The sequence below is a fragment of the Falco cherrug genome, chromosome 8, assembly GCF_023634085.1.
Source record: "Falco cherrug isolate bFalChe1 chromosome 8, bFalChe1.pri, whole genome shotgun sequence".
Lineage (NCBI taxonomy): Eukaryota > Metazoa > Chordata > Aves > Falconiformes > Falconidae > Falco > Falco cherrug.
Genome location: NC_073704.1, coordinates 55,163,105 through 55,188,105, shown reverse-complemented (window position 1 = coordinate 55,188,105; position 25,001 = coordinate 55,163,105). Strand labels below are relative to the sequence as shown.

At 40.9% G+C, this 25,001-nt stretch overlaps 1 protein-coding gene across 14 annotated transcripts in view; it reads right to left on the bottom strand.

The window, feature by feature from the left end:
- The window catches only part of SFXN1 (sideroflexin 1), a 47,323-nt gene that overhangs the window by 15,191 nt on the left and 7,131 nt on the right, over nt 1-25,001 (bottom strand). For 7 of the 14 annotated variants that reach the window (XR_008733562.1, XR_003559155.2, XR_008733563.1 and 4 more), the window contains exons 1-6: nt 12,554-12,571; nt 7,082-7,256; nt 6,264-6,434; nt 3,529-3,627; nt 2,392-2,467; nt 1,193-1,278 (exon numbers count right to left, since the gene is read on the bottom strand). Coding sequence is in view for 11 of the 14 variants with exons in the window: in XM_027802086.2 (XP_027657887.1) it covers nt 1,193-1,278; nt 2,392-2,467; nt 3,529-3,627; nt 6,264-6,434; nt 7,082-7,245 (596 nt within the window). In the remaining 3 variants the exon portion in view is untranslated. Of the gene's footprint in view, nt 1-1,192; nt 1,279-2,391; nt 2,468-3,528; nt 3,628-6,263; nt 6,435-7,081; nt 7,257-11,202; nt 11,221-12,553; nt 12,582-17,954; nt 17,972-19,644; nt 19,666-20,026; nt 20,175-25,001 lie in introns of those variants that run through there. The other 7 variants (XM_055718638.1, XM_055718639.1, XM_055718641.1 and 4 more) reach the window with 6 other exon arrangements.

Here is a 25,001-nt window from a genome sequence, read left to right as displayed (position 1 = left end):
CTGTCACCTCATCTTTGTCTCCTTAAAATTCTCAATTATAAGAATTATGGGTTTTCTTTTATTTCCCAAGGTAGCTTGTTTGTAACACTCCTTGGCACAAAAATTTCAAAGGGCAGAGAAAAGATCTGGGGTAAAATACTCTGAAAAGCAAACAGCTGAGTATCTGTAACAGCAATTGCTGTTTAAGCCTGGTCATGTGCATTCCAAGCAGGAAGAAAGGAGATGCGTTATTTCTGTAGTTCACAGAAGAGAGAGGTTCCTTCAAAAAGCAATTCAGAAAAGAGGAATTTTCTGGACTTCTTGGGAAGTAGTTTGTCCTTTCTGACAGACAACACCACAGGGAATATGGGAAGACTAGTTTCACTGAACTGAACCAGAAACCTTTGTGGAAATTCCCCTCTGGCATTCCAGTTTGAGTTTTCATTGCAACCACTAAGAACATATTTGAAAGTATAAATGGACACAGAAAACAAACTAAATTTCTGTAACTATTACTTTCTATTAGATCCTTTGCTGAAGTGCAGTGTTAGGTGTTACACTCACATACTAGGGAGAACTTCTAGGGGAAAGAGAAGCAGACAGAAAGGCAGATATACTGAGGACTGCCTTTATTCTTCTCATCATCTTTTATAAGAGGTAAAATACTACTATGGCTTGAATTTTATTGTTAATACAAACTTTAAATATTCCCTTTTCTGCCCATAACCTTGTGTTTATAAGGGGATGCTTTCCATTTGTTTTTCTCCACTTCTATTCTTAGTCCTAGTCAAAGCAGAATACACATGGAATCTTGTTTTTCAGAAAGTGCGTATTTTTGTAATGTCAGATGATTTCACAGAACCGCGCAGCCTGACTTCTGTGACTACCTTCTGCATGTGGGATCTGAAGCTGCATTTTTGAAATGGCTGTATTTTTCCAAAGCGGAGTTTGTACTAAAGGGTCCATGTGATCAAGTTTCTGAGATGAGACTGAAGAATTCTATGGATATTTATCTGAAGAGAATGAGGATGTTCTATTTTATACCTGTCACAATCAATCAATCAACCAATCAAAACAAGATCATGCATGAGGTTTTTCCAATGTCCTGACACAAGCTAAAGATATATAGTGTGCATTGTTTAGTAACATGCTGATCTAAAAACTCGGTAACATCCTTTCTTCTAGAATGAGTGATCTTTGTTCTTTTACCTACCTTTGTCTCATTAGTGGAATATTAATGCAGTTAGCAGCAGCAACAGCAGCAAAAGGAACAAACCGCCCTATAAGAGGTGAGACATGCTGTAAAACACAAAGAGAGGGGAAAAAAAAAAGAAAAAAGAAAAAAGAAAAAAATTTACACAATCATTTTCTTTCCTAATGGTCGTATTAAAATGCTTCTTGTGCTAACGATAGACATGACTTATTTCCTTTAAATTAAATTAAATTTAATTAATGCAGAATTAATTAAATTCCTTTAAATTAAAATTCAGTGCAAACTCACTGGTGGGGCAGAGGTAAAACAACAAACAAACAAGACAAAAGTCATAAATACTTCTCTCAGAGTGAGCAGTGGCAGGAGACCGGAAAAAACAATCTTAATTTAGTAGCATCACTGCAGAGAAGTGCCACCTCCTGATCATGCCCGTCAGCCCAACAGCAACATTAAACAAGCCTCAACTTTACTGTCTCTGCTGGCAAGGTCACAGCCAGCAACATCCATACCAGCTGCTTTGCATCTACAGGCACTGACTATGGAGGCTATGCATCTAGTGGCTTGTATAGTCTGAATTACTCTGCTTAGAATAGTCTCTCAAATAACTTCTCAATGCTATACCATTCCCAGTAGGCTAAAGCCGAAGCAGTGGGGTACAAAACACGTTCTTGTTGGTCTTTTTTTTCTTGACTGTGTTGTGCACTTGTTTAAATAATTTGAGTTTTCCGCATGTAGAGAGAGACACCTCTTTACAAGTTCTTCAGCCAGTGTAATGTCCACGTTTGCAGAAGCGATACTGCACCTTAAAGACACACCTATACAGTTCACGGGATAATGAGTCTATGTTGCTCTAATTACATACCCACCCCAATTAACTTTCAAATACTATTAGATACTTTGACATATAAAAAAGAAACTGCAAAAAAGGTACCTTATTAGTTGCAGTTTGTATTAACAAAACACAAGGCTGTTTGATACATATATGAGGAGGATAGGCTGCTTGAAATACATTTAAAACCATCTACATGGGGCAAAAATAAGGTTGAGATCTAAAGAAGGGAGCTGCACAGGGCCATTGCAACTCCATGCTAGGAGCTGTGCACAACACGACACAAGATACACAGAAGAAGTGAGCTGTTAGCATCTCGACAGAACACCGAAGTCTAGTTAAGAATGGAAAAAAAAATAATCAGCGATACCTTTGTCAGTGCATTAAGTCCTAAAGCTGTGGCGACAGCACCTGTGGTAGCAGAAACATAGGCTGTTCCCAGCTGGCTGAAACAAAAATAAAAACGTTTGTGCATGCACAACTACATTTATCTCACTTTCAAAAAAACTTATGTTTTACACATGTAGTTATGCCCCCCCAAGAAATTAAGAAGTAGACCTTTCTGTGATACTGCAATAACATGTGGATGGAAGATTCAAATGGGACACTAAATTAAACACTTTTCTTTCACAGCAGTAAAAATCACATGCAAGCAACATCTTAACGTTGAATCAGGTTGTGCTGGTTCTGCATTGCTATCTGTTCAGCGTTTTCTCATGTGTCTGACTGAGCACCTTGAGGATTTAGTTCTGTATTTAATTTCTTAATTGCTTAAACTAATAAAATCAGTTTGGATTTCTAAGGCCATGTCTACAATCAACTGTACCAAAACGCACACAGGCAGACCAGCTATGCTGCAAACACCCAAATCCAACCCAATCTGCCCTGAAACATACTTCACATACTTCCCAGCTAGGATGCGCCTGTATATCCTTGAATCCACTATTTTCTCCCAGACATCTATAAGCAAGTCAGCTTCAAAACCAGAAAGTCAAGCACTGCAATCACATTTTCCTAGTCATGATTTCCAGCTTTCTGCACCTATTTAGACTCTCTCTTTGCCTTCAAGTAGAACTGAATACTGTGCAGATCAGTTCCTTGAAGGGTCGGTCCTCTTTTTTGTAAATAAGCACAGAGTGTGGTGGGCTGTACTGCAGGGCACGGATAGGATGGCACAGAGACACCTGAAGGTCCACATGAAATACCAGCTTAGAAATATCCAGGTATAACACCAAACCTCTGAGGTACTTTCAAATGGTTGACTGAGCCATGCAACACAGACTCCTATTAAATCCTACGCTTATGATCAAGGTGCTTAGGCTTATCTTTAATGACAGAAATGGAGTTCTCGCCTCTATCATTCCCAGGCTTCTCATCTGTGCATATCAAATAATTAGCATAGATGAAAAAACTTATCCCTCTACCATCTCCAACTTTAAAGCCCAACCATGTCCCAGTACATCAGAGAACAACTTATAAAGTCATCAGAAGTGGTTCAGTGTCTGACCTGACAGTAATCGGGGCATCACCGCTCCTGTTTGTGTAATTGACTATGGCATTGAAGGACTGGTTAATCCACTGCCAGAAAACCACCGCTGGTGTCGTTCTTGAAAAGAGAAACTATTATTATTATTTTTAGAAACACAGTTGAAAATGATGGCAAATGAAGAAAAGCCAGTGCAAGCAGTAATCGTGTCTTGATAATGAAAGTACTCTTAAGAATAGAACTCAAAAGCATGTAATTCAAAAGCAAAGTTCACTTGGGGTGAAGGGTTGTTGTAATAACAAAAGCATTAGGGCAAGCCTCTCTAAAAAACACACAGAGAAATATGAAACACTAATTTCTAGAATATATTTCCAGGGTTATTATAGCTTTACAGTCTGCTAGTTCTCTTTGGAAGCTCCATAAGTGACTGAGAGGCAGATTTTAGGAGACAGGGTTTATCCTCTCAGTCTTCAGAAAGCTAATATGATGCCATTGCTTTAATAAATCCCTGTGACATTAAAACATTCAGTCATATGTAGAACTCTATTAAAAGACAATTAATTACAAAATGAAAAATTATTTTCATGAAAACATCTGTATGTTTAACAAGCACATGTACAGCACAGAAGTTAATCTGGTTCAGTACAGCATGAACCATATGATCAGTCATCAATTTAAAAAAAAAAAAAAAAAAAAAAAAAAAAAGAGAGCTCCAAGGAATCCTCATAAATTATGCCATGGCCAGTATGCAGACATTTTGTCTTTAGGACAAAGAGGTACTAACTTGTAAGCATGGGTGGTGGGCAGCGAAAAAATATATTCTGCTCAAGTTGCAGAGTTCCCATTTAACAAGCTAATGTGGTCCCTGTCAATATATAATCATAATAATTTTACAAATGGCTATGCTGGTAAGTAACAAATGCCAGTCAACTTGTTTCACAGTGTACAGGGCTGTCCTGTGGAGAGATGAATGCTTTTTCTCTCAAACTAGTAGTGTATCTAAATAAGGGGATGAACTTATGAAAAAGAAATCCACAAAGGACTATTAAATAAAACCCTACCTCTGGATCAGAAAGCTCCTGATCCACAAATACTTGGAGGCTAGGAGAATGTACCAGGGAAAAAGTGTTTGTGTACTCGGACCACAAACTGCCCCCAGTGCAAACACCGCTGAAGATTCTGCTCCTCCAGAATTTCAGTCAGGGGAACCATGCCCCCCAAAATAACAGCTGCTACTGAAAACTATTTCCCGCTAAGTAAAATAACTTTCCATAGGACTTTAATGCTTATACTTAAGTCAATTATTAAATAACACAGACAGCAACAAATTATTTAGTAACACAAGCAGTAACTGTAACAGGAATGTGGTTCTCACTGGAGGGCTGAGATGGAAACTAAAAGTGCTAAAGAAGAAACGGTAGTTGTACCAATGAAGGCAAAGAGGAGATGCTAGAGCAGAAGGTGGGTGTCTATCATGAGGCTTTGGTACTGATATGGGAAGATACATTATTTCTTTGCAAAATTGCAAAAAATTGATTTGAAAGCGTGTCCTTACTCCCTCTGGTTTCCAGTATCTGAATGAGAGGCCAAAGTAACAGTGATAAACTGGCGGGATTTTTTTCTGTCACTATTGCTGTTCTTCCTCCTCCTTTCTTCCTGTGCACGTACAACTCTTCTCCTGACTCATCTCCTGTTCCCTTGCTACCAGTGTGCAGAGGATGTTAGGCCTGCTATAAAGCTTAGGCATGACTCACACTGCCTTACCTGTGAGGGCTCTGGGGTGTGCAGTATGACAAGGAATTTGCTTCTTCCAGTGTCCAGCAATAACCAGAACACAGTGATGTGCAGTAAGATGGAAGCTACAGTGCATCATCTAAGGACATCTACACAATCCTGTCTGCACTGCTGAGGGTTTGGTCCAAAGAAACCAACATCTTCAAGGCTAATACACAACCTAGGTTGTGTGACTACCAATAATGCAAATGTGCCCTAAGTATTATAGATAATAACAGGACATGCATAAAAGAGTAAGAAGTGCTTGTGAACGGGCAGCTGTACCGATGGTTTTATTCATATTCTTGACTGTTTTTTAAAACACACATGTATATATGCACCATTCAAAATAGCTGTGCCCTTCTGGAGCGCGAGTCAAAAATTTGTAACATCTCAGCATCAAAACCACTACTGTTGTTTCCTCTGAACCTCCCACCACTTCTTGCTAACAAAACATTGTGTCAGGAAAATATTTCTAATGTGGAGTCTACTAACAGATGATAGTGGATTCTGCTGTGGACTTCCCTGGACTGGTGATTCAAGAACTATGCAAGAAATGGAAAGATCAAACAGGAGCTGGAGAAACTTGATGACTGATGGACTGAAGCATATTGAGTACTCACTTGGCAGACAGAACATCCTACATGCCAGATCTTTAAGGTTAGAAATTCCCAGGTATCTCCTCCTCTTTGTCCTCCACACAGCACTCCTACACAGATGGGATTTTGGAACGTTCAACCTTCCCAGTTTGAGGAAAAGTGGGATGGTGATGGAGAGGGGCTAAGGGCTTATCTCACAACTACTTCTAGAGGAAACCATTAATAGTGTGAGAGAATGCAGAGAGAAAAGAGAAAAGGAAGCAAAATTTTACATTTTAAAATAATTATTATAAATCTTCTAAAATGCTCTTTGGACAGTAACATTGATTTTCACTTATCTAATTTGTAGACAAATGTTTTATGTGTTATACTGCCATCACTTACCTATAAAAGGTCATCATACAACCTGTGATAGTCATGTTCATGGGTACCTGAGCTGACATTCGGCCAATCAAGACCATTTTTTCACCAGTGTCTGGGTGAAAGGCTGAATCATAGATATATTTTGCTCTCCACAAGTCATCTTCTGTCAAGCCAGGTGCCACAATACCTTGTCTTGGGACAAGTTAAAAAACAAAACAAGACAACAGCAAAAAACACAACTGTTATAAAACACTGCAACCTCCAGTGACACATAGGGCATCAGAGGATTTTGGGATGTTCATACTAAGTTAATCTAGCTTCATAATAAGCTTGTGGATTTTCAGCTTTTAAATGGACCGGTGAAATAAAAGGAATCAAAACTCCTGGCAGTGGTTATAGTGGCTGAGTCAATATATCCAGCACCACACTTACTCAAACCTGTACCAGATTTTACACCTAAAATGTAGAGCTAAAATCTCTGGAGTCATTAGCATGAAACTTTGAAAATTTACTTTGCAAGTATTTAAGAAACTTTTTTTCTCCCAAAAACATAACACCTAAGAGGCAGTTTTAAACTCTATTGTCATTATTACCTATTTTCAGAATTAGACAATTCTGTATTTCAGAATACTTAATAGGCGTTCTCAGATGACATAATTTCCCCATTCATTAGCAAATTTGTTTGTTTTTTTAAAAAAAAGTGTTTCAAGCTCCGTAATAAGAAGAAAGAGTGGTGCAATGAATAGAGAGTTTTAAATATTTCCTTTTAAATATATAAGCATGGACTCATCATTGAATGGACTTTTTGGGGCCAGCAGTGGAAGTGATCAATGCCATACCTGTAATCGTGCACTATTTTTCTTGCATTTTCCAGCTGGGCATCAGATAACAAAATATTCCGGGGGTCTGTTACAGTAAAGAAGTGACTGGCTCGTCCAACAAAAGTGCTTTGATCCCATCGGGGCTCCTTGATATTAATGTTTAATGGTATATCTGCTGACATCTTCAAAACCTCTGCAAAGAAAACATGAAAATTTGCAATTCAGAATTCCATTTATTTCATGATGTATCTGTAACCTGCAAGATGAAAAGCAATTATACTTAAGAGTAAAAAACCAGAGAACAAACACCAAACAACTTGCAGAATGGAGGTTTAAAGGGGCAAGTATACATCCAGGAAGCAGACAATGTCAGATACCATCGTGGGTTTTAATGAGGTTGTTATCGATAGAAGTAATAAAGCAAGAACCTATTAGTTAAATGTTTATTGAAATGTTTCTGTGCCTGTTTCTCCAAGACATTTATATATTTCATTTTTGTAAGAGTATGAGCATCTGATTCTGAGGCAGTGGTACATCACATACATGTACAAATATCTGAGGATGAAGCAGATGTGAAGGAAGTATAGAAATTTATTAATAAATAGCTGTAGTAAAAACCAATCTACTAATCAGAAGTGTGCTTTATTTCAGTGATGAATTAGTATTTGCTGAAAATATTGTCTTGAAGGGAAGGAGAAATTAAATATTTCAAGAGATGCCTGAAGAGCTGCTATAAAGTGCAGTGACAGAAGACGTATTTAATAAAAAACAGTTAAATTCTCTGGCATAGCAAAACAAAACAAAAATTAGGAAAACAAACCCGACAATTTATTTTTATAAATGTTGTTTCTCTAAATCCATGTTTTAACAAAACAGAGATTATATAATACAACAATTTCCTACATTATGAACATACAACCAGATCTCCTAATGATACTTCAAAGGTGGTTCAAGAACTACAATGAAGGGCACTGAACTAACATTTATGGGGCTTAAAGCCCAGAAAATTAGTAATTACTTCAGGATAACTAAGTTTACTTCAACATCTAATGACAGAAGGACAGTCTCCGCATAGCACGAGCTATATGAACTTTAACTTTAAGAGAAATTTCTGCAACATATTCAATAGCCAGTTAATTAAAAAAAAAAAAGCCGCCCTCCAAATAATGTTTATAATTCAAATGGCTGAAATAAATTTGATCTATAAAAACACAGATTATATTTTTTATATGCTTAGGTAATAGCATTTCTATGCTTAGGTAATAGCATTTCATCCGTTTTAATAGGAAAAACATCATCATTATGAGGACAACTGATACATGATGGTGTAAGTTGCCGCTGAAGTGTATTTTCATCCTAACTCAAGAACACCATAAAGTGTTTTTTGACATTTTGGTCAGTTTAATGAAACTTACATGATGTAGAACAGGAAAACAAAAATGACAAAAAGAAAATAACTAATTGTGTAAAGTGTCCCATCATAAAAAAAAAAAAAAAAAGTGACCTTCATGGGGAAAAAAAGGAGAGATCATTCATGAAATCTGAAGAAGCTATTGCCCCTCTCTCAAATGTAATTATGATCCTTCTCTACCTCAAGTCCAAAAACTTAGAAGTCTTTGGAAAAGTAGACTTCTACAGAAATAAATGCGTAAGTTTTCCCATCTATAATAACCAATCCTAAGCAACAGGAAGGAGAAGGAAACTAATAAATATTTAAAAGACACTAATAAATATTTAAAAGGCATTTCTAGTAAAAAAACCCCTATGTCCCAAACCCCACCAAAGTCTGTTCTTGAAAATAAGCTAAATCAGCTCATAGTTGTACAAGATTATATATCTTTGTAACATCTCTCACATGAAGTCAATTTCTTAACCAGTTGAGGACTCCATAAAAATTATTCTGCCTCAAACCACTTATTAGTCAGAACTGCTCTTAGAATGGGAATTATTCAGTGAAAAGACTGTCTTCCCTGCATTTAACCAGACTTAGTATTTTTATGCTTAGGTAATAGCACAAGCATGAGTCTTATTTAGGATGCCTGTGGTTTTTGTTACTTTAAGACAGTGAAAACCTAGTGGCCACGTACTATATTATGGTGTACCGTACAAACCTTACAGGAAATATTTGATTTTCTGATATATCATCTGCCAGGAAGAACCGCCAATAACATTCAGCTCAAATTCTTCCCAATGTTACATGTGCTCGTGAAGTCAACAGAAATTGTGCAGGCATAAGCATGATGGCACTGAGCACCAGACACAGCTGTAAAGCTGCAAAAATACGGTTGCAAAAACTCAGAGTAACTGCACTATACATGAAGATAAGCAATGTTTAAAGAGGATTTGGCAAGTACATTCTACTCAGCACTGCTGAATGTTCGTGGCAAAGTCCCACATGTGGTAATGAAAAAAGAACAGTAACCTACTGCAAGGACACCAAATTTTGAGAACCCAGAATGGATTAAACAATAATGAAAGCTTGTCCTTCACAAACACAGCACGATTAACAGCTGAATTATCACAATGTCATATTTCAGCTAGTATTATTAAATAAGTTTGTTAAAACTTATTAGAAAACCCTAATTTGGTACCACTCAATAAAAATGTCCTTTTGTACATTCACTGGTAACTAAAGTTTCTTTAAGTTAAATCAGCTTCTATTAAAACCCCAAGGAGTTTGTTTTCATCAAATGAAAAACCAAAAGCAAAGCATTTAGGAAGTTTACGTATTATTTTTATGCTTAGCTTGTATTATTTATGATAGAATAGTGAAAGAACAAAAGCATTAAATAAGAAAGATCTTTGCTTTCCACCAGACTCAAGCTTGAACAAATAATCTTCAATTCTACAGAACAGATTATTGAATTTTACACAAGCTAAGTCAATTTGGTAAAAAAATCGCACAAGAATTATAACTACACAGTTATTTCTTTGTCCTGCTCTCTAAAAGTTCCTAACATCAGGAGAAACTCAGAGGTGCACTGGCAAAGATAAGCTGTTTGCAGTGTAGAGGGCAATAGCATAAAACCAAGCTGTGTTTCTACAGATACTGCTGAATTCTGGATAATTATGAACTGACAGCACAGGCTGCAGGCAGGATACTAGTAGGATTGCTTTTGCTTTTTCCTGATAAACTGTATTAAGAGCTTAAATGCTCAATTAATCCTTTCCAGACAAATTTTAAATTCCCAGTTTCTACTCCAAGTCATCACGTGCAAGGTCGTTTCAAAGACTCCTAAATCAGTATAAACTCTCACAGCTTTTATTGCAGTTAATACCCACCAGCTATTTGAAAAAAGCATAAATCATTTGAATGCTTGGATAAAGGAAAATATACTGAAGCACCCCAAGAAAGGGCACTGTTAAAAACATGTGATCATCTGAAATAACAAGGCCAGGGTTTTCTGTACCTCTCTCCATCCAATGCAGCGTTCTTTCTGTATTAATATGTGAATTCAGAACAAATGACAGCACAAAGCCAGCTTCCACTAACAAAAACGAAGGAATTTTATGACCAGCACCGATCTTACCGAGAACTATGCACACCGAGCTGGATTTACCCTTTTCTCACGAGTTAAAAAACTCTGTTCACTTGGCACTGACCCCAACCAGCAGCTCTGAACCCCCAGGTGCAAGGAAGGCTCCCATAGCGCGGCACCTTCTCTCCCATCAGGTATGTACCACATGGGATATGAGCTATGTGCTGCAGTGAAGTTATTGCCTAATTTTGGCTTAATACATTAAAATGGTACCATGAGGTGCCACAGAAGAATATGCTGATTGTATTTGGTGAATGTTATGAATATTTAAAAGCTATTAGCTCTGTAGTGGTTTACCTGTTAAGGAGGCGACCCACTACTGCATAGAAATAGCTGCCAAATGTGTGCTTCAATGATTACAATGAACATTGATAGATTTGTTTAATATGATTAGATCCGACCCACTGAATACACTTTCTTGCTCTTTCATTACATCATTTTTCCCTAGTGGCCCTCAGTTTTTCTTTGGTACAAGAGACGTCAAGAAAAACATACTGTTCCAAAGGCCTGTTCATGTATTAAAATTTGCAGTCATTGTCTCAAGTAAGTAAGCATAAAGCAAGTACATAAGGAGCATCAGCACCTGCTGCTCCAACTTACCGTAAATCTAGTCATGATTCAACCATCCTCAGATCTTAAAGTTTCACCATCAAGTTAGGGAAGGTCCTAAGGCTTACCCAGAATACTAGAAGGGTAATAAATGTAGTACGGTAGGGGAAAATAATATTTTCCTGCTCCCACCACTCCCATTTCCCTCACTGTTAAGTTTGTTATTGTACAGCACTTTCTATTAAGGTCTTTATTATATGCTGAGACAGGATTTCCCTACAGTGAAACAATAAATCTTAAAAACTTCAAGAAAATAAGGTGCCATAGCAATATTTCATTTACTAAGATAACCTTGAAGCATGAAGGCTTTTGTATCAGAATTATAAATAACTGACATTTGACCAGTAAAATCTAACTCTACTTCTTTTTGCAGCTTATTTCAAAGACAATTAGAGGTGTTACCAGCTTTTCAGAACTGCTAAGAGCATCCTTCTCCCCACATACAGATAAAAGAAACAGACAATTAAATAAATAGTTTTACTTGGCTTGAGACCACAGGTCAAATCACAAATGACAGCAGAACTTAGACCTCCTGCCCTGTGCTCTAGGTACTGCTGATACGGCAAGATGCAAGTTATTATTTCACAAAAGTAATGTTGAGAGATGGAAAGGTGCTGGGTACAAAGCAGAGTATTCATCCCTTGGTTCCAGCTAAACATTCCTGTCTTTCTATTCCATGTTCCTGTTTGCTGTAAGTACTTCCACAGTTATGAAAGTTTAAAACACCACAATGTGGAGACTCCTGTGGATTAGTAGGATTATTTTCAAGTGACACATTTCTCAACCAGCCATGCTGCAGAATGAACACAATCATGGAAATAAAGACGGACTCTGGACAGATTTGGAGAACAGAGTTCTCATGCAGAGTGTCTGAACAGAAGATGCTCCTTAGGTTTCTTTTCCCTTTCTTAGTACTATACCATTAAAGAAACCCTCCCATGAACAGGGATATAGTGTGAAAAAAACATCTTCTGGTCTAAAATGGTAACTGCTGGTTTTGCATAGCAGTACCCTATGAAAGCAGGGTGAACTCACTTACTAAAAAAATATTTTCCACTAAAAAAAAAAATAGATCTGTACATTAGAGCTGTTAAGTTGTTCTATGAATGCTTCCCCATTGGTATATTATTTGTAGGAAAGTCTAAGTTTAAATATTTTTACAATTAAATTTTTGGTTTCATTAAGGAAGATTAAAAAACTGGTTAGGATAGTTTATGTTAATCTGTTTAAAGCTGTATAATGAATGCTTAACAAAGTAGACCATAAATAGAAGCTCGTTTCTTTCTTTTCACTCTGATCAGCATATATACTACTGGGTTGGCTGTGAATTGTTTTTACATACTTATGATACCTCTGTCCACAAAACCAAGTTCTTTAGCAATATGACATCTAAACATCAAGGATCTGCCTTCATTGCAGATGGTTCATGGTTCAATTCAGGATCGTTTTACTTCATTTCATTTAGCCTACCCTGGCAAAGGTGGATCTACAGGAAACCGAAGACTTACCACTTTCACATCCTACCTTTATCCCCTCTCCACTTGATCTACTGTGTCTGTGTCTGCTCTGATGCTCCTTGAACCATGTGTGCTGATAAAACTTACTACCCTAGCAGAAAACTAATGCAGCAGAAAGAAAAGAGAGGCCAGCTCAGTCTCCTGGATTAGTATGTTGAACAGGCACAGCCGAAGGTCTGGGAGCATAAAAAGTCTGCACTGCTGTGCTCCTTCAACAGACTAACCAGTGACCACCTTGGGTTACCATTTCACTCAAGTTCAGGATCTGCAGGTGCAGGAGGAGCCAGGTGTAATGCAAATCTTGATGCCTAGCCTTATATCTGTAGGGAAGACAACAAACAAGAAACATAAAGCACAGATAATTTTAAATGTTTCACCTTGCCAGGGTCATGAGACTGAAGGTTTGCATTACAGACAAAGAAAACTGCAAGGTGGGTGCAAGAGAGACCTAACTTGTTGTAAACTGGAAAAACTCCCAGTCCTTGTGTGTCTACATAGCGAAAAAAAGGTATGATGGTAGGATGAGCCAGTATGATCTAAGTAGTAGGGGTAAGAGTAGCCTGGGTGGCTGTCACACATGCTAGCAGAGTAAAAGTACCCCCAAAGCAACACAGAACCACTCTGGTTGCCAGCACAAGGTAACACTCCTGTTTCCTTGCCTTTCTCGCTGCTGTTACCCATGCTAGCCAGGCCAAGCCAGCAGAACCATGTCAGCACATGCTTTGGTCTCTTCCTCCTTGTAAATCTACCAAAAAAGGGTTAGTGCTTTAGCAGCAAAAAGCAACCTAGCAGGAAAATGGAAAACATACATTAATGGAGGATCCTTGGCACGTGCTTCGATTAAATTATTTCATGCTTGAAATAATTGTGTTTAGAAATACAGCAACAGAAAACATTGACTTCAATATTACTAATCTTTAAATAAAGGACAGTATACAGCCTCCAATCCTGCATAGGGTGGGTGGGTGGGACAGGTGTCCACCCTGCAAAAGATTAGATCTCATGCAAAAAAGGATTAAAACTTTAGGTGACAGCTATTTAAGTACACAAAAACATTTTCTTCTAAACAATGCAACTGACATAATTGACTTGCACTTTAAGAATATACATAGGAACAATGCTGTTCTAAGTAAGTTTAAAATCAAAACCAAAAAGACTGTGGGCAGGGATAGACCACTAATGCCCCTAGAGAAGGAACAGATGTCATACAAACAAGAGAGTTCAGATGCTGGAATAAATAAAAAAAAAATCAGACTTGCAGTGAAGTAAAAAAGGATGCTGAGTTTGCCAGTCTTGGGACTCTGAGCCATCGATGTCTTCCTGTAGTGCCTGTCTAAGGGAACCAGTGAATTTCTATCTTGAAAACTTACAAGTTTAAATAAAAGCCCCACCTCTTGTATTGAAGAGACTGTATGATGCTACTCATGACTTACCAGCCCTATTAGTAAGTGCTGAAAAGGGAAATAAATCCCATAAAGCAAAAACATAAGCCAATAAAATGCCTATGTACTTCAAAGGGATCCTCTTATAAAACAAAATGCCCAACTATAAAGTAAAAATGGTGACTGTGCACAAAATCAGTTTCATCAATATTTTATCCAACAGCCAACAGCCATGCAGTCATCATCATAAACGGTACAGCTTTTTAAAAATATTATTTTGATTTAAGCAGTGAGACTGTAAACTGCAAGAAACAGGTACAACACCCTCACAATTTAACTTGCTGCAACAGTATTTTACCTAGCTGTCACCTGAATTTTCAGATACAATTTCAGAGGGGTGTTGCTGTTCACATAATCCATTCAAATACTCATTAACAAAAGCACTGTAATAAAGCTATTTAAGATTTCATTATTATTTTTAACTACAATGCTTTCTCACATTCAAGATCAGGTTGGACGGGGCTCTGAGCAACCTCATCTAGTTGAACATGTCTCTGTTGATTGCAGGGGGTTGGACCAGATGACCTTTAAAAGTCCTTTCCAACCCAAACTACTCTGATTCTGCACCTTCAGTGATACAAATCTCGATATACATTAAGCATGCCCAACATTTAATTTGTCATTATCCACAATAGAATTGTGTAAACAAAAAATAAAGTTAAATCAATCATAAAATTTGAGTTAAATCAAATAAAAAATAAATTCACCTGAACCCTGAGATAAGTAGAAAGTTTGCAAAGGGACTGGAAAGTAAATGCACAAATCCTCTCGAACAAAGATAAGAATATTTGCTTTGTTACAGTCAACTAATGAAGGCAAACTTCAACAACTACCTAACACTTAATTGCCTATTTATCAAACATCCAAATTTATTGTTCCCACACCTGTTGCTATTCAGTAAGTACCAACAGAGGGGAGACCATCAGTGAAATAGGACAAACCTTTGAATCAACAGCACCTAAAATTTTTAGGTGGAAAGGTAAGCAGCAAAACTACCCTATCTGATCCTGAAATAGCTCCCTTCCCCAAACAACTCCATTAACAGAGCATTTGGGAAACAACATTAATTTTAGAGAGCCTTAAGTTACTGTAATAATCCACACTGAAATGTCACTTTGAGGTCATGTTCACATGGGAGGCTCGGCAGTAACGTGAAGGATAAGAGACAACATCATAACACAGTCAAACAGCTAACAACTATCACGGAAAATATGCAGTAAGGAAGGAAATAGTATAAATATTTGGTGTTTCAAACAACAGATCAGTTAGAAAGGTATTTAATAGAACCACTTGTACCTGCAAACCCTGAAGCTGGTAACAGTCCACACTAGTAAATTAAACCAGCAATACAGAAGGGACTATGCTCTCTGGCACATTCATATTATCAAACCCTTTCAGCTTCCAGACTAGCGCGGCTGTGTCCAAACCGCCCATGGAGAACGGTAGCTAAATCCTCCCTTGTGCTGCCGGATTGTCTGGGTAAGCATCAGCTGTCCTGCGCAAAACCGCTCCATGCTGCGCTCCAGCAAGTTCACAATACGGGGGACTGCGTTCCTGTGACTGGGAACATATTTTGCCATTTGTTTAGCTCCTCAGCACTGACACAGAGGTTTGACTATCCATGTGTTTCACACTGTGGCTCTTCCTATGTACCAAGGCATATTTTCAGAACCATAACTGCGATCATGTGTTCATAAAGTTTTTCATAAACATATGACCGTCAAGCTAAAAAGAAATGGCCATGGCTTGCCATGTACTTGGCACCAAAAGTTGAGCTGCAGACATGGTTGTGTAGACCGGAGGCAATTAGATGTGATGATACAGATGGCAGATCACAAGAGTGGACACCGCTGTGTCAAACTGCACTTCCCAAGTGCTTTAAAGCAAATCTCACCGCCAGCCCCTCCTCTACCGCTCTCTCACCAAATCCCCCTGCTGCTGCCTCCACATCTCTCTCCCCAGTGCCCTCCCAGCCCTAGCCATCAGAAAATAACAAACTAAAAAGCAAGGCAGAACTCACTAAGGTCTTTGTTTATCTGAAGAAAAACTCTCAACTCCCAATTTTTAATAACCACCTACAAAAGTTTTTATTTTAAATCTGTAATTCTTTGACTAACTTTTTCATCTTGTGTACTTTCAGTTCAAAAGTGATATCGAACTCAGCTGGAAGCCCCAGTACCAAGCACACTGAAATTTCTTGCCCTCTCTGATAAGATGGAATCATCTGCCAGTCCATGACCTCTAGTCTTTAATACTAACATTAACCGGAAGGAAAAAAGAGGGCTTAAGAACAAGCAAGAGTGGCCTCTTAAAAAATAGCTACATAAAAACCAGCACAAAGTCTGATCAACAGTTTTAGTGCAAAGGCTACCTTTAGATTTGCCATAGAATCAGCAATAGCAGAAGACCTTAAACCTTGTTCAAAGGTCAACAACAGCAGTTGCAGCAATTCTACAAAATGCAGATTCAGGAGTTGTCAGGAGTTCAACTCTGCTGTTTCTTTTCAAAGTTCATGTTTTAAACATCACATTGAAGGTCATATAACCACTTTTCAAACCAAAGCAGTAGCCAAAAGAGCGGCAATGACTGTTTAATTTATTTCAGACAGTAATGTACCATGCAATTTTGAACAACCCAGATCACTTATTTTAAATGCTGTTGCATGACTGAATTATCCAGATAAGCACATGATCTGGGAAATCCTGGGCAACTTAAACCCATGCCACAGTGCACGAATGATGAAAAGCAGCTTTGCTACCTTCCTTGGAACCATTTATATTTTCTTACATTACTGACAACTTATGTTTTAACCCAAGTCTTGAAAAAAATCCACCCCACCACTAAGAAACTTAATCAGGTATGTCATTAATTTTCCCAGTATCTTAAGCTAAAACTGGGAACAAAGCAACAGAAAAAGAAATTTCTTGATGGTGTTAATTGTGAACCCAATCCTCTATGTCTGATCTCAATACACATGTTTAAAGCTAGTCGCTGTTCTGCATCAAGAAGCACCCCAAATGGCAAAGCGTCCATTTCCTCAAGAGATATTTAGGTTGCCAGGAGTGAGACATTATCAGAGAAAGTATTTGTGAAAGAAATTTGTCTGAGAACTCCCTGAGAAGCAGGCTTTCCTCAACAGATACAAACACCTAAGTTCTCTGGAGTGAGGATCCTTCGGCAAACTTCCTTAGACTGGGTGCCAGATAGGGTATCGCCTAACCCTCTATACAGAATTTTCTGTTGCTTTTTGGTTTTATAGGGGCTGGAGTCCAGATTATAGCCTCTTGCACCTTCCCCTACCAAAGTGGACTCTATTAATGAGAAGCAATCTTTCACCTCTCTTGCATGCAATTTCAGAAGGTCAGCAAGAACTGAGCTGGGGGAGGGAGAAGTCTGAAGAGCAGTCCATGTTCAAAAGCAGTGCAGACATAATTGTGATAATGAACATTACAACACCTCACTTCTTGGCGCCCAATTTCCAAACCACAACCTCCAGTCCTCCGTGACAAAGCATGGGCCACACTGGGTACTCAAGGTTAAGAGGGAATTCAAATCAGCCTGCATACAGGAGCTCTAAAATGCTCAAAGAAAGGTGTAACCTGTACAGTGTCTTTTACCAGAGCTTAGATCCCCAACTTCAGGTGATGTAAAGGTGCTCAGGTCAGATCATGATTCACAAAATCTCCTAGAGACAACTAAAAGTTACTTTTTTGAAAAATGAGAGCCAGCCTTTCCTCTGAAAGCCCAGCAAAAATAGAAGGTAACAGCAGTACCTCTTTCTTACCAGAATCCTAAGAATAGGAATAGTTCAAAAGTTAGAGCCAGGTGCTGCTGAGAACCTTTCATGTGCAGATCCACTGGGAGAGAGAAAAAGATTTGACACACCTGGGCCCCCAGATCTCCATTCTTCACAGCAGCCCCCTAACAGCCTGATGTCCAGCTGTCAGTGCCCTGTTCTGGGAAAAGAGAGATGCAGGCTGGAAAATCCTGAGGCTGGGAAAAGTACCTGCTGCTTTAAGACGGGGGAGAAGAACAGTTTCTCTTCTTCCTCTGACATGTTTATAAACCAAGGCTACTTATTTGTTTTTACAGAGCTGAGTTCTTTTGAAGCACTTCCCAAGCTGCTTTGAAAGAGACATGCTTAGGGATCCTGGTAGGTCTCTTTATTCTCAAATAGCACACTGGCCCTTTTTGGAGCTCCTTTGCCTGAACGAACTCAGATTTTTCTTTTCCACAAGCAATGCCCACGACAGCAGCTGCTCTGCTGGCTTAGGAGAAAAGACAGGAAATCAATTATGCTCTGATTAGTAAAAGGTTACCTATTGTACTTTATAATTACAACATGTTGGCAAAGCAAGAACAGAAAGGCGAAGCCAGCAACTACCCATATTTTAATTGCTCTGGCAAAGACAAGAACACAATACTTCAGGGATGTCAATCATGGCAGTATAATTAATTCAAATGAGAAGCACTGATAGTTTTTTACAGGAAGAAAGCATTTTTGTGTGATGGCAGAAGAGCACATATCAGACCCACCGGGGTCAGTAAGCAATGGTATTCCTCTATCTGCACTACATTTGCTATCACAGTTTGAAAGAAGCAGCCCAGCTGATGACTGGGAGAAGTATGATGCAATGTAGCAAATGTTAACGAAGCCACTTGCCAAGTTTTCTTTCCCAAAAGCAGCTTCTACCAGCAAATATCTATTTAAATCACAAAGAAAAAAATAATCTTTGTCTGCACTATGATTTTTCCTATATGCAATCATAAAAAGAAACTGAATGCTGGAAAAGGCAAATCGTGGCAACACTACATGATATACTTGATACTTTTTTTTTTTTTTTTTGCTTATAAATGTACGTCCCACTTGTAGCCTAGCAACAACAGCAGCAGTCTGTGTCCAAGGGATAGAGCCTGCTGCTGGGGCTCTCTCCTCAGCACCGCAGCCATCTTTGGCGTGTCACTTGGCCAGGGATTTCACCATTCCCCACCAACGCTACCTCCAGATGTTCGCTACCTCCAGATGTTCAAGGTTGCTGCAGCCAGCTCAGCCATGTCACCTTCCCAACCACCACCTCTTGTCCCATCGCACGAGGTGTATATCACAGACACACGTCACCTGTTCACTTTGTCCCTTCATTAAGGAAAATAAAGCCACTTTGCTAAAAAGGGTTAGTGCGCGCCCATGTTTTATTTCAGTCCTGACTGCTGCAAGCTTGTCTCTGCTCCTTATTTTTTAACTCTCCCTTGGTAAACTGAAGTATCTGGCTCTTCCCAGGCATGTCCATGGCCCTCCTCTGTAGTTTCTCAGTATTCCCTATATCTTTTCCTGACAGGATGCATACCGGTGATTTTTTAATTGCACATCGGTACAAAGCCAGCCTTCCGCCCCCTCACCCGCTCTCCTAACACCCATTGCAATCACAATAAATCATTCGCAATGCGATGAATTAAAATCAATAATCAACACTCACAACAATTCCAACCCCTGCCTCTGGCTACCAGGTGCCTGCCCCCGCGGCACCCGGGGTGCTCCCCCCGGGGCTGGGCGGCGGGGCCTGGCACTGCCGGTGTCCGGGCGAGGGGACACCCGCTGGGAGCTGGGGGGACACAGGGGCTGGGGCGCCGCGGAGGGGCCGGGGGACACGCGGGTCAGGGCCTCTGCGGGGGGACAGGTGGCAGAGGGCTGCGGGCCCCTGCCGAGGGGCCGGGGTGACCCGCGGGGCGGGCCTGCGGGGGTCGGCGGGAGGTGACCCGCGGGGCTAGGCCGCTACGGCGCCGGCGGTGACACGGGAGCTGGCTCCCCCGCCCGCTCCCCAGCCCCGCGGGGACCCCGGCCGCGACCCCGGTACTCACCGCGCCGCCGGCTCCGCCGCCCCTGGCCCCGCTGCCCGGAAGAGGCTCGCTCGGCGCCGCGGGCGAGGGGCCGGGGCAGGCGCTCGGGCCGCCCCGCTCCGCTTCGCTCCGCCCCGGCGGGGCAGGGCCGGGCCGCCCAGCGGGGGGCCCCGGTGCCGCTGGAGCCGGCCGGGGGCCGCCTGCCGCCCCCCGGCCCCCCGAGGCCCTGAAGGGCGCCCGGTGTGACCCGGCAGCCCCACAGCCCGGGCCCTCTCCCCGCCCCGGCGCGGCGGTGCCTGCGCCGAGCGCCCCGGGCAGCGCGGGCGCGGTTCGAGCCCTGGAATTACTTTTCTAGTTAATGGAAGAAAATCTGTCGGGAAGATCCCCGGGTGGGGGGGGGGGGCTGGGGCTGGGGGCAGCGGGGGGGGGGAGCGGCCCCGGCAGCCCGGGCGGGTCGCTGCTGGCTCCCCCGTTACCGCCCCCGCCGCCCCCCCCAGGGCAGGGACAGCCGGCGGCCTTCCCTGGGAAACCACAGGGAAAGGGCCCTTAGAAAAATAACCGACTCTTAGGACCTAATCCTGAAAAGGGAATAAAAGTAATAAAGCGATGCATTCCTCTGAAGTCCTTTCCAGCTAAGTAGAACTTGCTTGTGCACGGTGCCTTTAAAAATGTCAAATAAACACGGGTCCTTGCTGTTGGAAGGCTGCGAACGGCTTGCTTTCGGAGCATTTCCTTCCTTCTAGTAATTATGGCCAACCTACGTGTTAGAGCATCCAGTAGCTTCTGCGTTTGGGATTACTTGTGCAGTCATTTGAGATTTAATAAAAATAGTATGGGTCCTCAGTGGCACTGTTTCTATTCTTTCTGCAGCCCAGCAGATCCCTGCAGGTTCCAGAGTCAGCACCTTAATGTCTAAGCCTGGTAGTGTTACAAGGCAGCCGCACACGAGCTGCTCTTATCCCATAACTGATGCTGAATCATCTGGGAATGGGGGAAAACATGTCCGGATATGGCAGTACTGCATCCCATTTACAGCCTGCGGACAGTCCCAGTTTATCTCTTTTGTGGACCAGAATAACAAGCCAACACACAGAGGCCAATTGCAATTACCATTGTGTATATAAATATATATCCAGCCCAGCTCCTCGAAGGTCTTCTGTTAAAATTCCCTTTGTAACAACACCGCTCTGCCCACAGGTCTCCCCCCTGAAGGGGCGGCATGCTCTTATTAATAAAACACTTTGAATACGGGGCTGGTGAGCTTTGACCTCCCTATCACTGCTTGTTGCAGGATGCTAAATGGCAATTTTATATTAAAAGGCCAGAACTCTCCCCAGGTATTAAATTTGTGAGGAAACACTTACTGGTGAAATCTTCACTGTTAAGACTCAACTTCTATTAAAAATTGGATCCCTCCCCCAAAAAACATAAATGAGTAGGCTGGCGTTTGTTTTCAGCTTTTACCTAGCCTACTCAGTTTATGATTTTCAAGGAAAAGTTACGATTCAACTTTCATTCTGACAGAGACACACCAAATCTCAGATGTTCACCTATCTGTTTCCCCTGTGGCTCCACAACTTAGGTCTTACATATATATATGTGTATATACATATATGTGTGTGTGACAGTTGCAAGTGTAAATATACCAGGTGAGATTCCATCATGAAAGAGTAAAAACTGGAACTGATACTCCTGCGTTGCATTTTTCTTGTGCAACAAAATTTGTTCACAATTTATGTACGTTATTAGTGTCTTTAGTTCTTTCTAATCTTGTCAGGCAGATCCCAGTCTCCATAACCACTGACAAATTCAACACTGAATATATCTTTCATGGCACCTGGCCCTATCACTTGTTGCTAAACCCATTGCAATGACTAAGCAGGAAAGACGTCTCATTCAGAAAATGGAGACAGCTGGATGTCGTGCAGAGAAAGAAATTAGTTATACTGGGGTATATGGTTTGCATTCTGAGGACTAATGCCTGCTTCCAATAATTTTCTTACATGCAAAAGATGCTAACTAGTTAGTCTGCTTAAAAACCACACATGGTCTTTTCTGCATAATAGAAACTCTGCTTGCAGACTCTTTAATGTAAATACCTAAATTCTTTCTGTGAGTCACTACATGGAAAGCTACATTCGTTCCTCAAGTTAATCATTTGCTCTATACTCGGTGCAGATGGTTTTGAACAGCTACTTAACTTCTCTTTCACTAGACTAGTCATTTCTCCCATTGCTGAGAAACAAATCTGATTTTTTGCTGTGAATCCTGAAGAGTCTTGAGATGGCTCTGCCTAACCAACAACAATTGCTCATGAGCCACAAAACTGGAAGGCCAATGGGCAAATATGGGTAGTCACAAAGAACATCTAGCCCCTGGCTACATGTGTTTCTTTGTCTGCGCTAACTTTCTTATTGAAATGTTTTTGGCCGTATTACAAAAATGCAGGATCCAGGAGGATGTGCCAGCTCCCAGATCCCGATGTGTGTTTTGGCCTGATCCTGCTTCCATTCTGAGGGACCTGGTGTACCGATCCCGTCGGTGCCATCTGTGAGCAGGAAGGTCAGGGGGGTGGGCTGGAGGGGCTGCCATGGTTTCCAGCCAACTTTCTGCCTTGGAGGATCGGGAGAGACTGACCCCAGAACGTGGCTTTGAGCATATTGATCTGCAGCTGAATATTGCAGATTTGTGCTTCAAAAGTCCTGGTCCCTCGAAAAGACTCCTCCACAGACAGTCCCATGCGATCAGTCCATGTAGCTTGGTCAGTGCCCCATTTGTAAGCTCAAGCGTGTGTTTTCTTACAGGTTCATGCAAGAGTGTAGTATCTTGCTGGTTAAATTACAGTGGAAATACTAAGGGTACATACAGAAAGCATATGCCTAGAGACAACAACCTGATTAATTAAGTAAGCCCTACCTCAGCTCCTGTTGAAACATTCCTTTCAGTTGAAATTCCTTTCTCAAGGAATATATTAATAAGACTCCTACAAACCTCCAGAGGTATATTCAGTCCTTTGCATTTGTTGAACTAGGGATGAATTTAACCCTGTGTGTTTCCATCTGGAAGAATTCCTGGACTATTACAGGACAAATTCTTCCCTATGCTGAGCAGAAAAGGACGATTTCTGTTCCTCTACACTTACTGCCTCATCTAAAAAATAAGCTTCATTGTATTTGCTTTCCTCAAGCTTTCCTGTATTTATAATATTTACATTGGGCATTAGATTTTGGTGCTTTTTCCCATTTCAAATCAGCTGAGAAAAACAGGGAGCTGCCGCACATCGCTTTTGTTAACGTGGATACCCAGTAAGTGGCACTGCAGGACAAGGTTTTCTGCAGCCCTGGCTCACCACAGTGCTGTCAACGAGTGTAAAGGCAAGCGTGGGATATGGCAAGACTTTTCTGCTCCATGAAAAAAGCGGCTGTGGAGCAGGTGGGGAATGATGTGCGGTGACAGTGCAAGGAGCTGGATGGAGTGTGTTCAGCTGCTGGTGCTGGAAGATGGTGTTAGGAACTGGCCTTGGCACCAAGCTGGCTGTTATCAGGCCTTTGCCAGAAGAAACTAGCAACGTTTCTGGGAACTATTAATTAGCACTCGATGGCAGGTGCCTGTGAAGGCTTTGCACTGGGGTTTGCTACCAGGAGTGGAACACCGGGCCAGATGAACCACAGATATACAGCTTTTCCTATGGTCTACTGACTTACTGTACTTTAATTTTATGTAAAAAATCCAAACCCCAGAGTGGAAGGTACGTCAGTGCAGTCTGAGTGCCGATAAATTCAAAGACTGTTTCTGTAAATGAGCTAGGGGTTTCTGTGAGTCTGTGCTAGTATATCAAAACCCACCATCCTGTTTTCCCAGTCTGAGCTGATAATGAATAAACTATTATCTAGGGAAATCTGGTCAAACAGACAAGTAATGCTACACTTTTTGGCAGTACAAATTGTAATGAAACCCTTACATAAGCTGATAAAGGATTACTTACAAAATCAGTTAAAGGTTTTGGCTCGTATCTGCAATATTAGAACCCAGTTTTAGGTTACTCACGCTATACTGTGCCAAGCTAAACTGATGCATACCCAAGTTTCCTATTTATCTAGATGCATTGTTATGTCAGATAAGATGGGAAGGGAATGAGGAGGAAAAGCCAATCTGTGTTTAGAGGGGACACAGAGCTACGTTTAAAGGGATAAACCATTCTTTCAAGGGAATTAGGAAGCTATATCCTCCATGACGTGGCTATTTTAAAAACATCTCTTCTGGAATTGTTCAGACTGTGAAGCATCTATGCCAGCTGCTGTCAGCAACAAGACACTTGGCCAGGCAGGCTGGTCTGGGATGTCAATATACAGCTGTGGATGCAGTATGGGAACAAGAGGAGGTGCAGCACCATCCCGTAGGGCACAGGGAACATCCACAGGATCTCACAACTGCTTCAGCCAGGCCTGACAAATTTTTTTCATCATCCTCTAGGGACCAGATATTGCTGATTCCTAATACTTTCATTTCCTGAGTCTTTCCAATGGCTTCCGAAAACAGCAATTAAAAATATGCACGCTCAAATGTTTATTCCTGTAGCGACATAGGATGGCACTCGATAACCTCTGACAGCACACAGAAGCAGATGACACACAAGAACATGCCACAGCAACATGGGAAGGCAGGCAGCAACATGAGCGAACTGGTGAGAACAAGACGTGGCAGCACAACATATGACAAAATAAGACACCACAGGACAACTCAGAATAGCATACAACATGTCACAGCATGAAATAGCACGCAACAGCACAAACAGTGTGGAACAACACTTGACACCATGCCACAGTATGATAGATATACCTGGAAAGCTGATAGAAATGCCTAGAGAGCAGTGAGAGATTCATAGCAGCAGGAAATTCCTAGGAAGTTATGGAAAAGGTATAGAAAACTATGGGAAATTCCTAAAAAGCTACAGGGAACGCCTGGAAAATTATGGAGAATTCTTAGAAAGCAGATC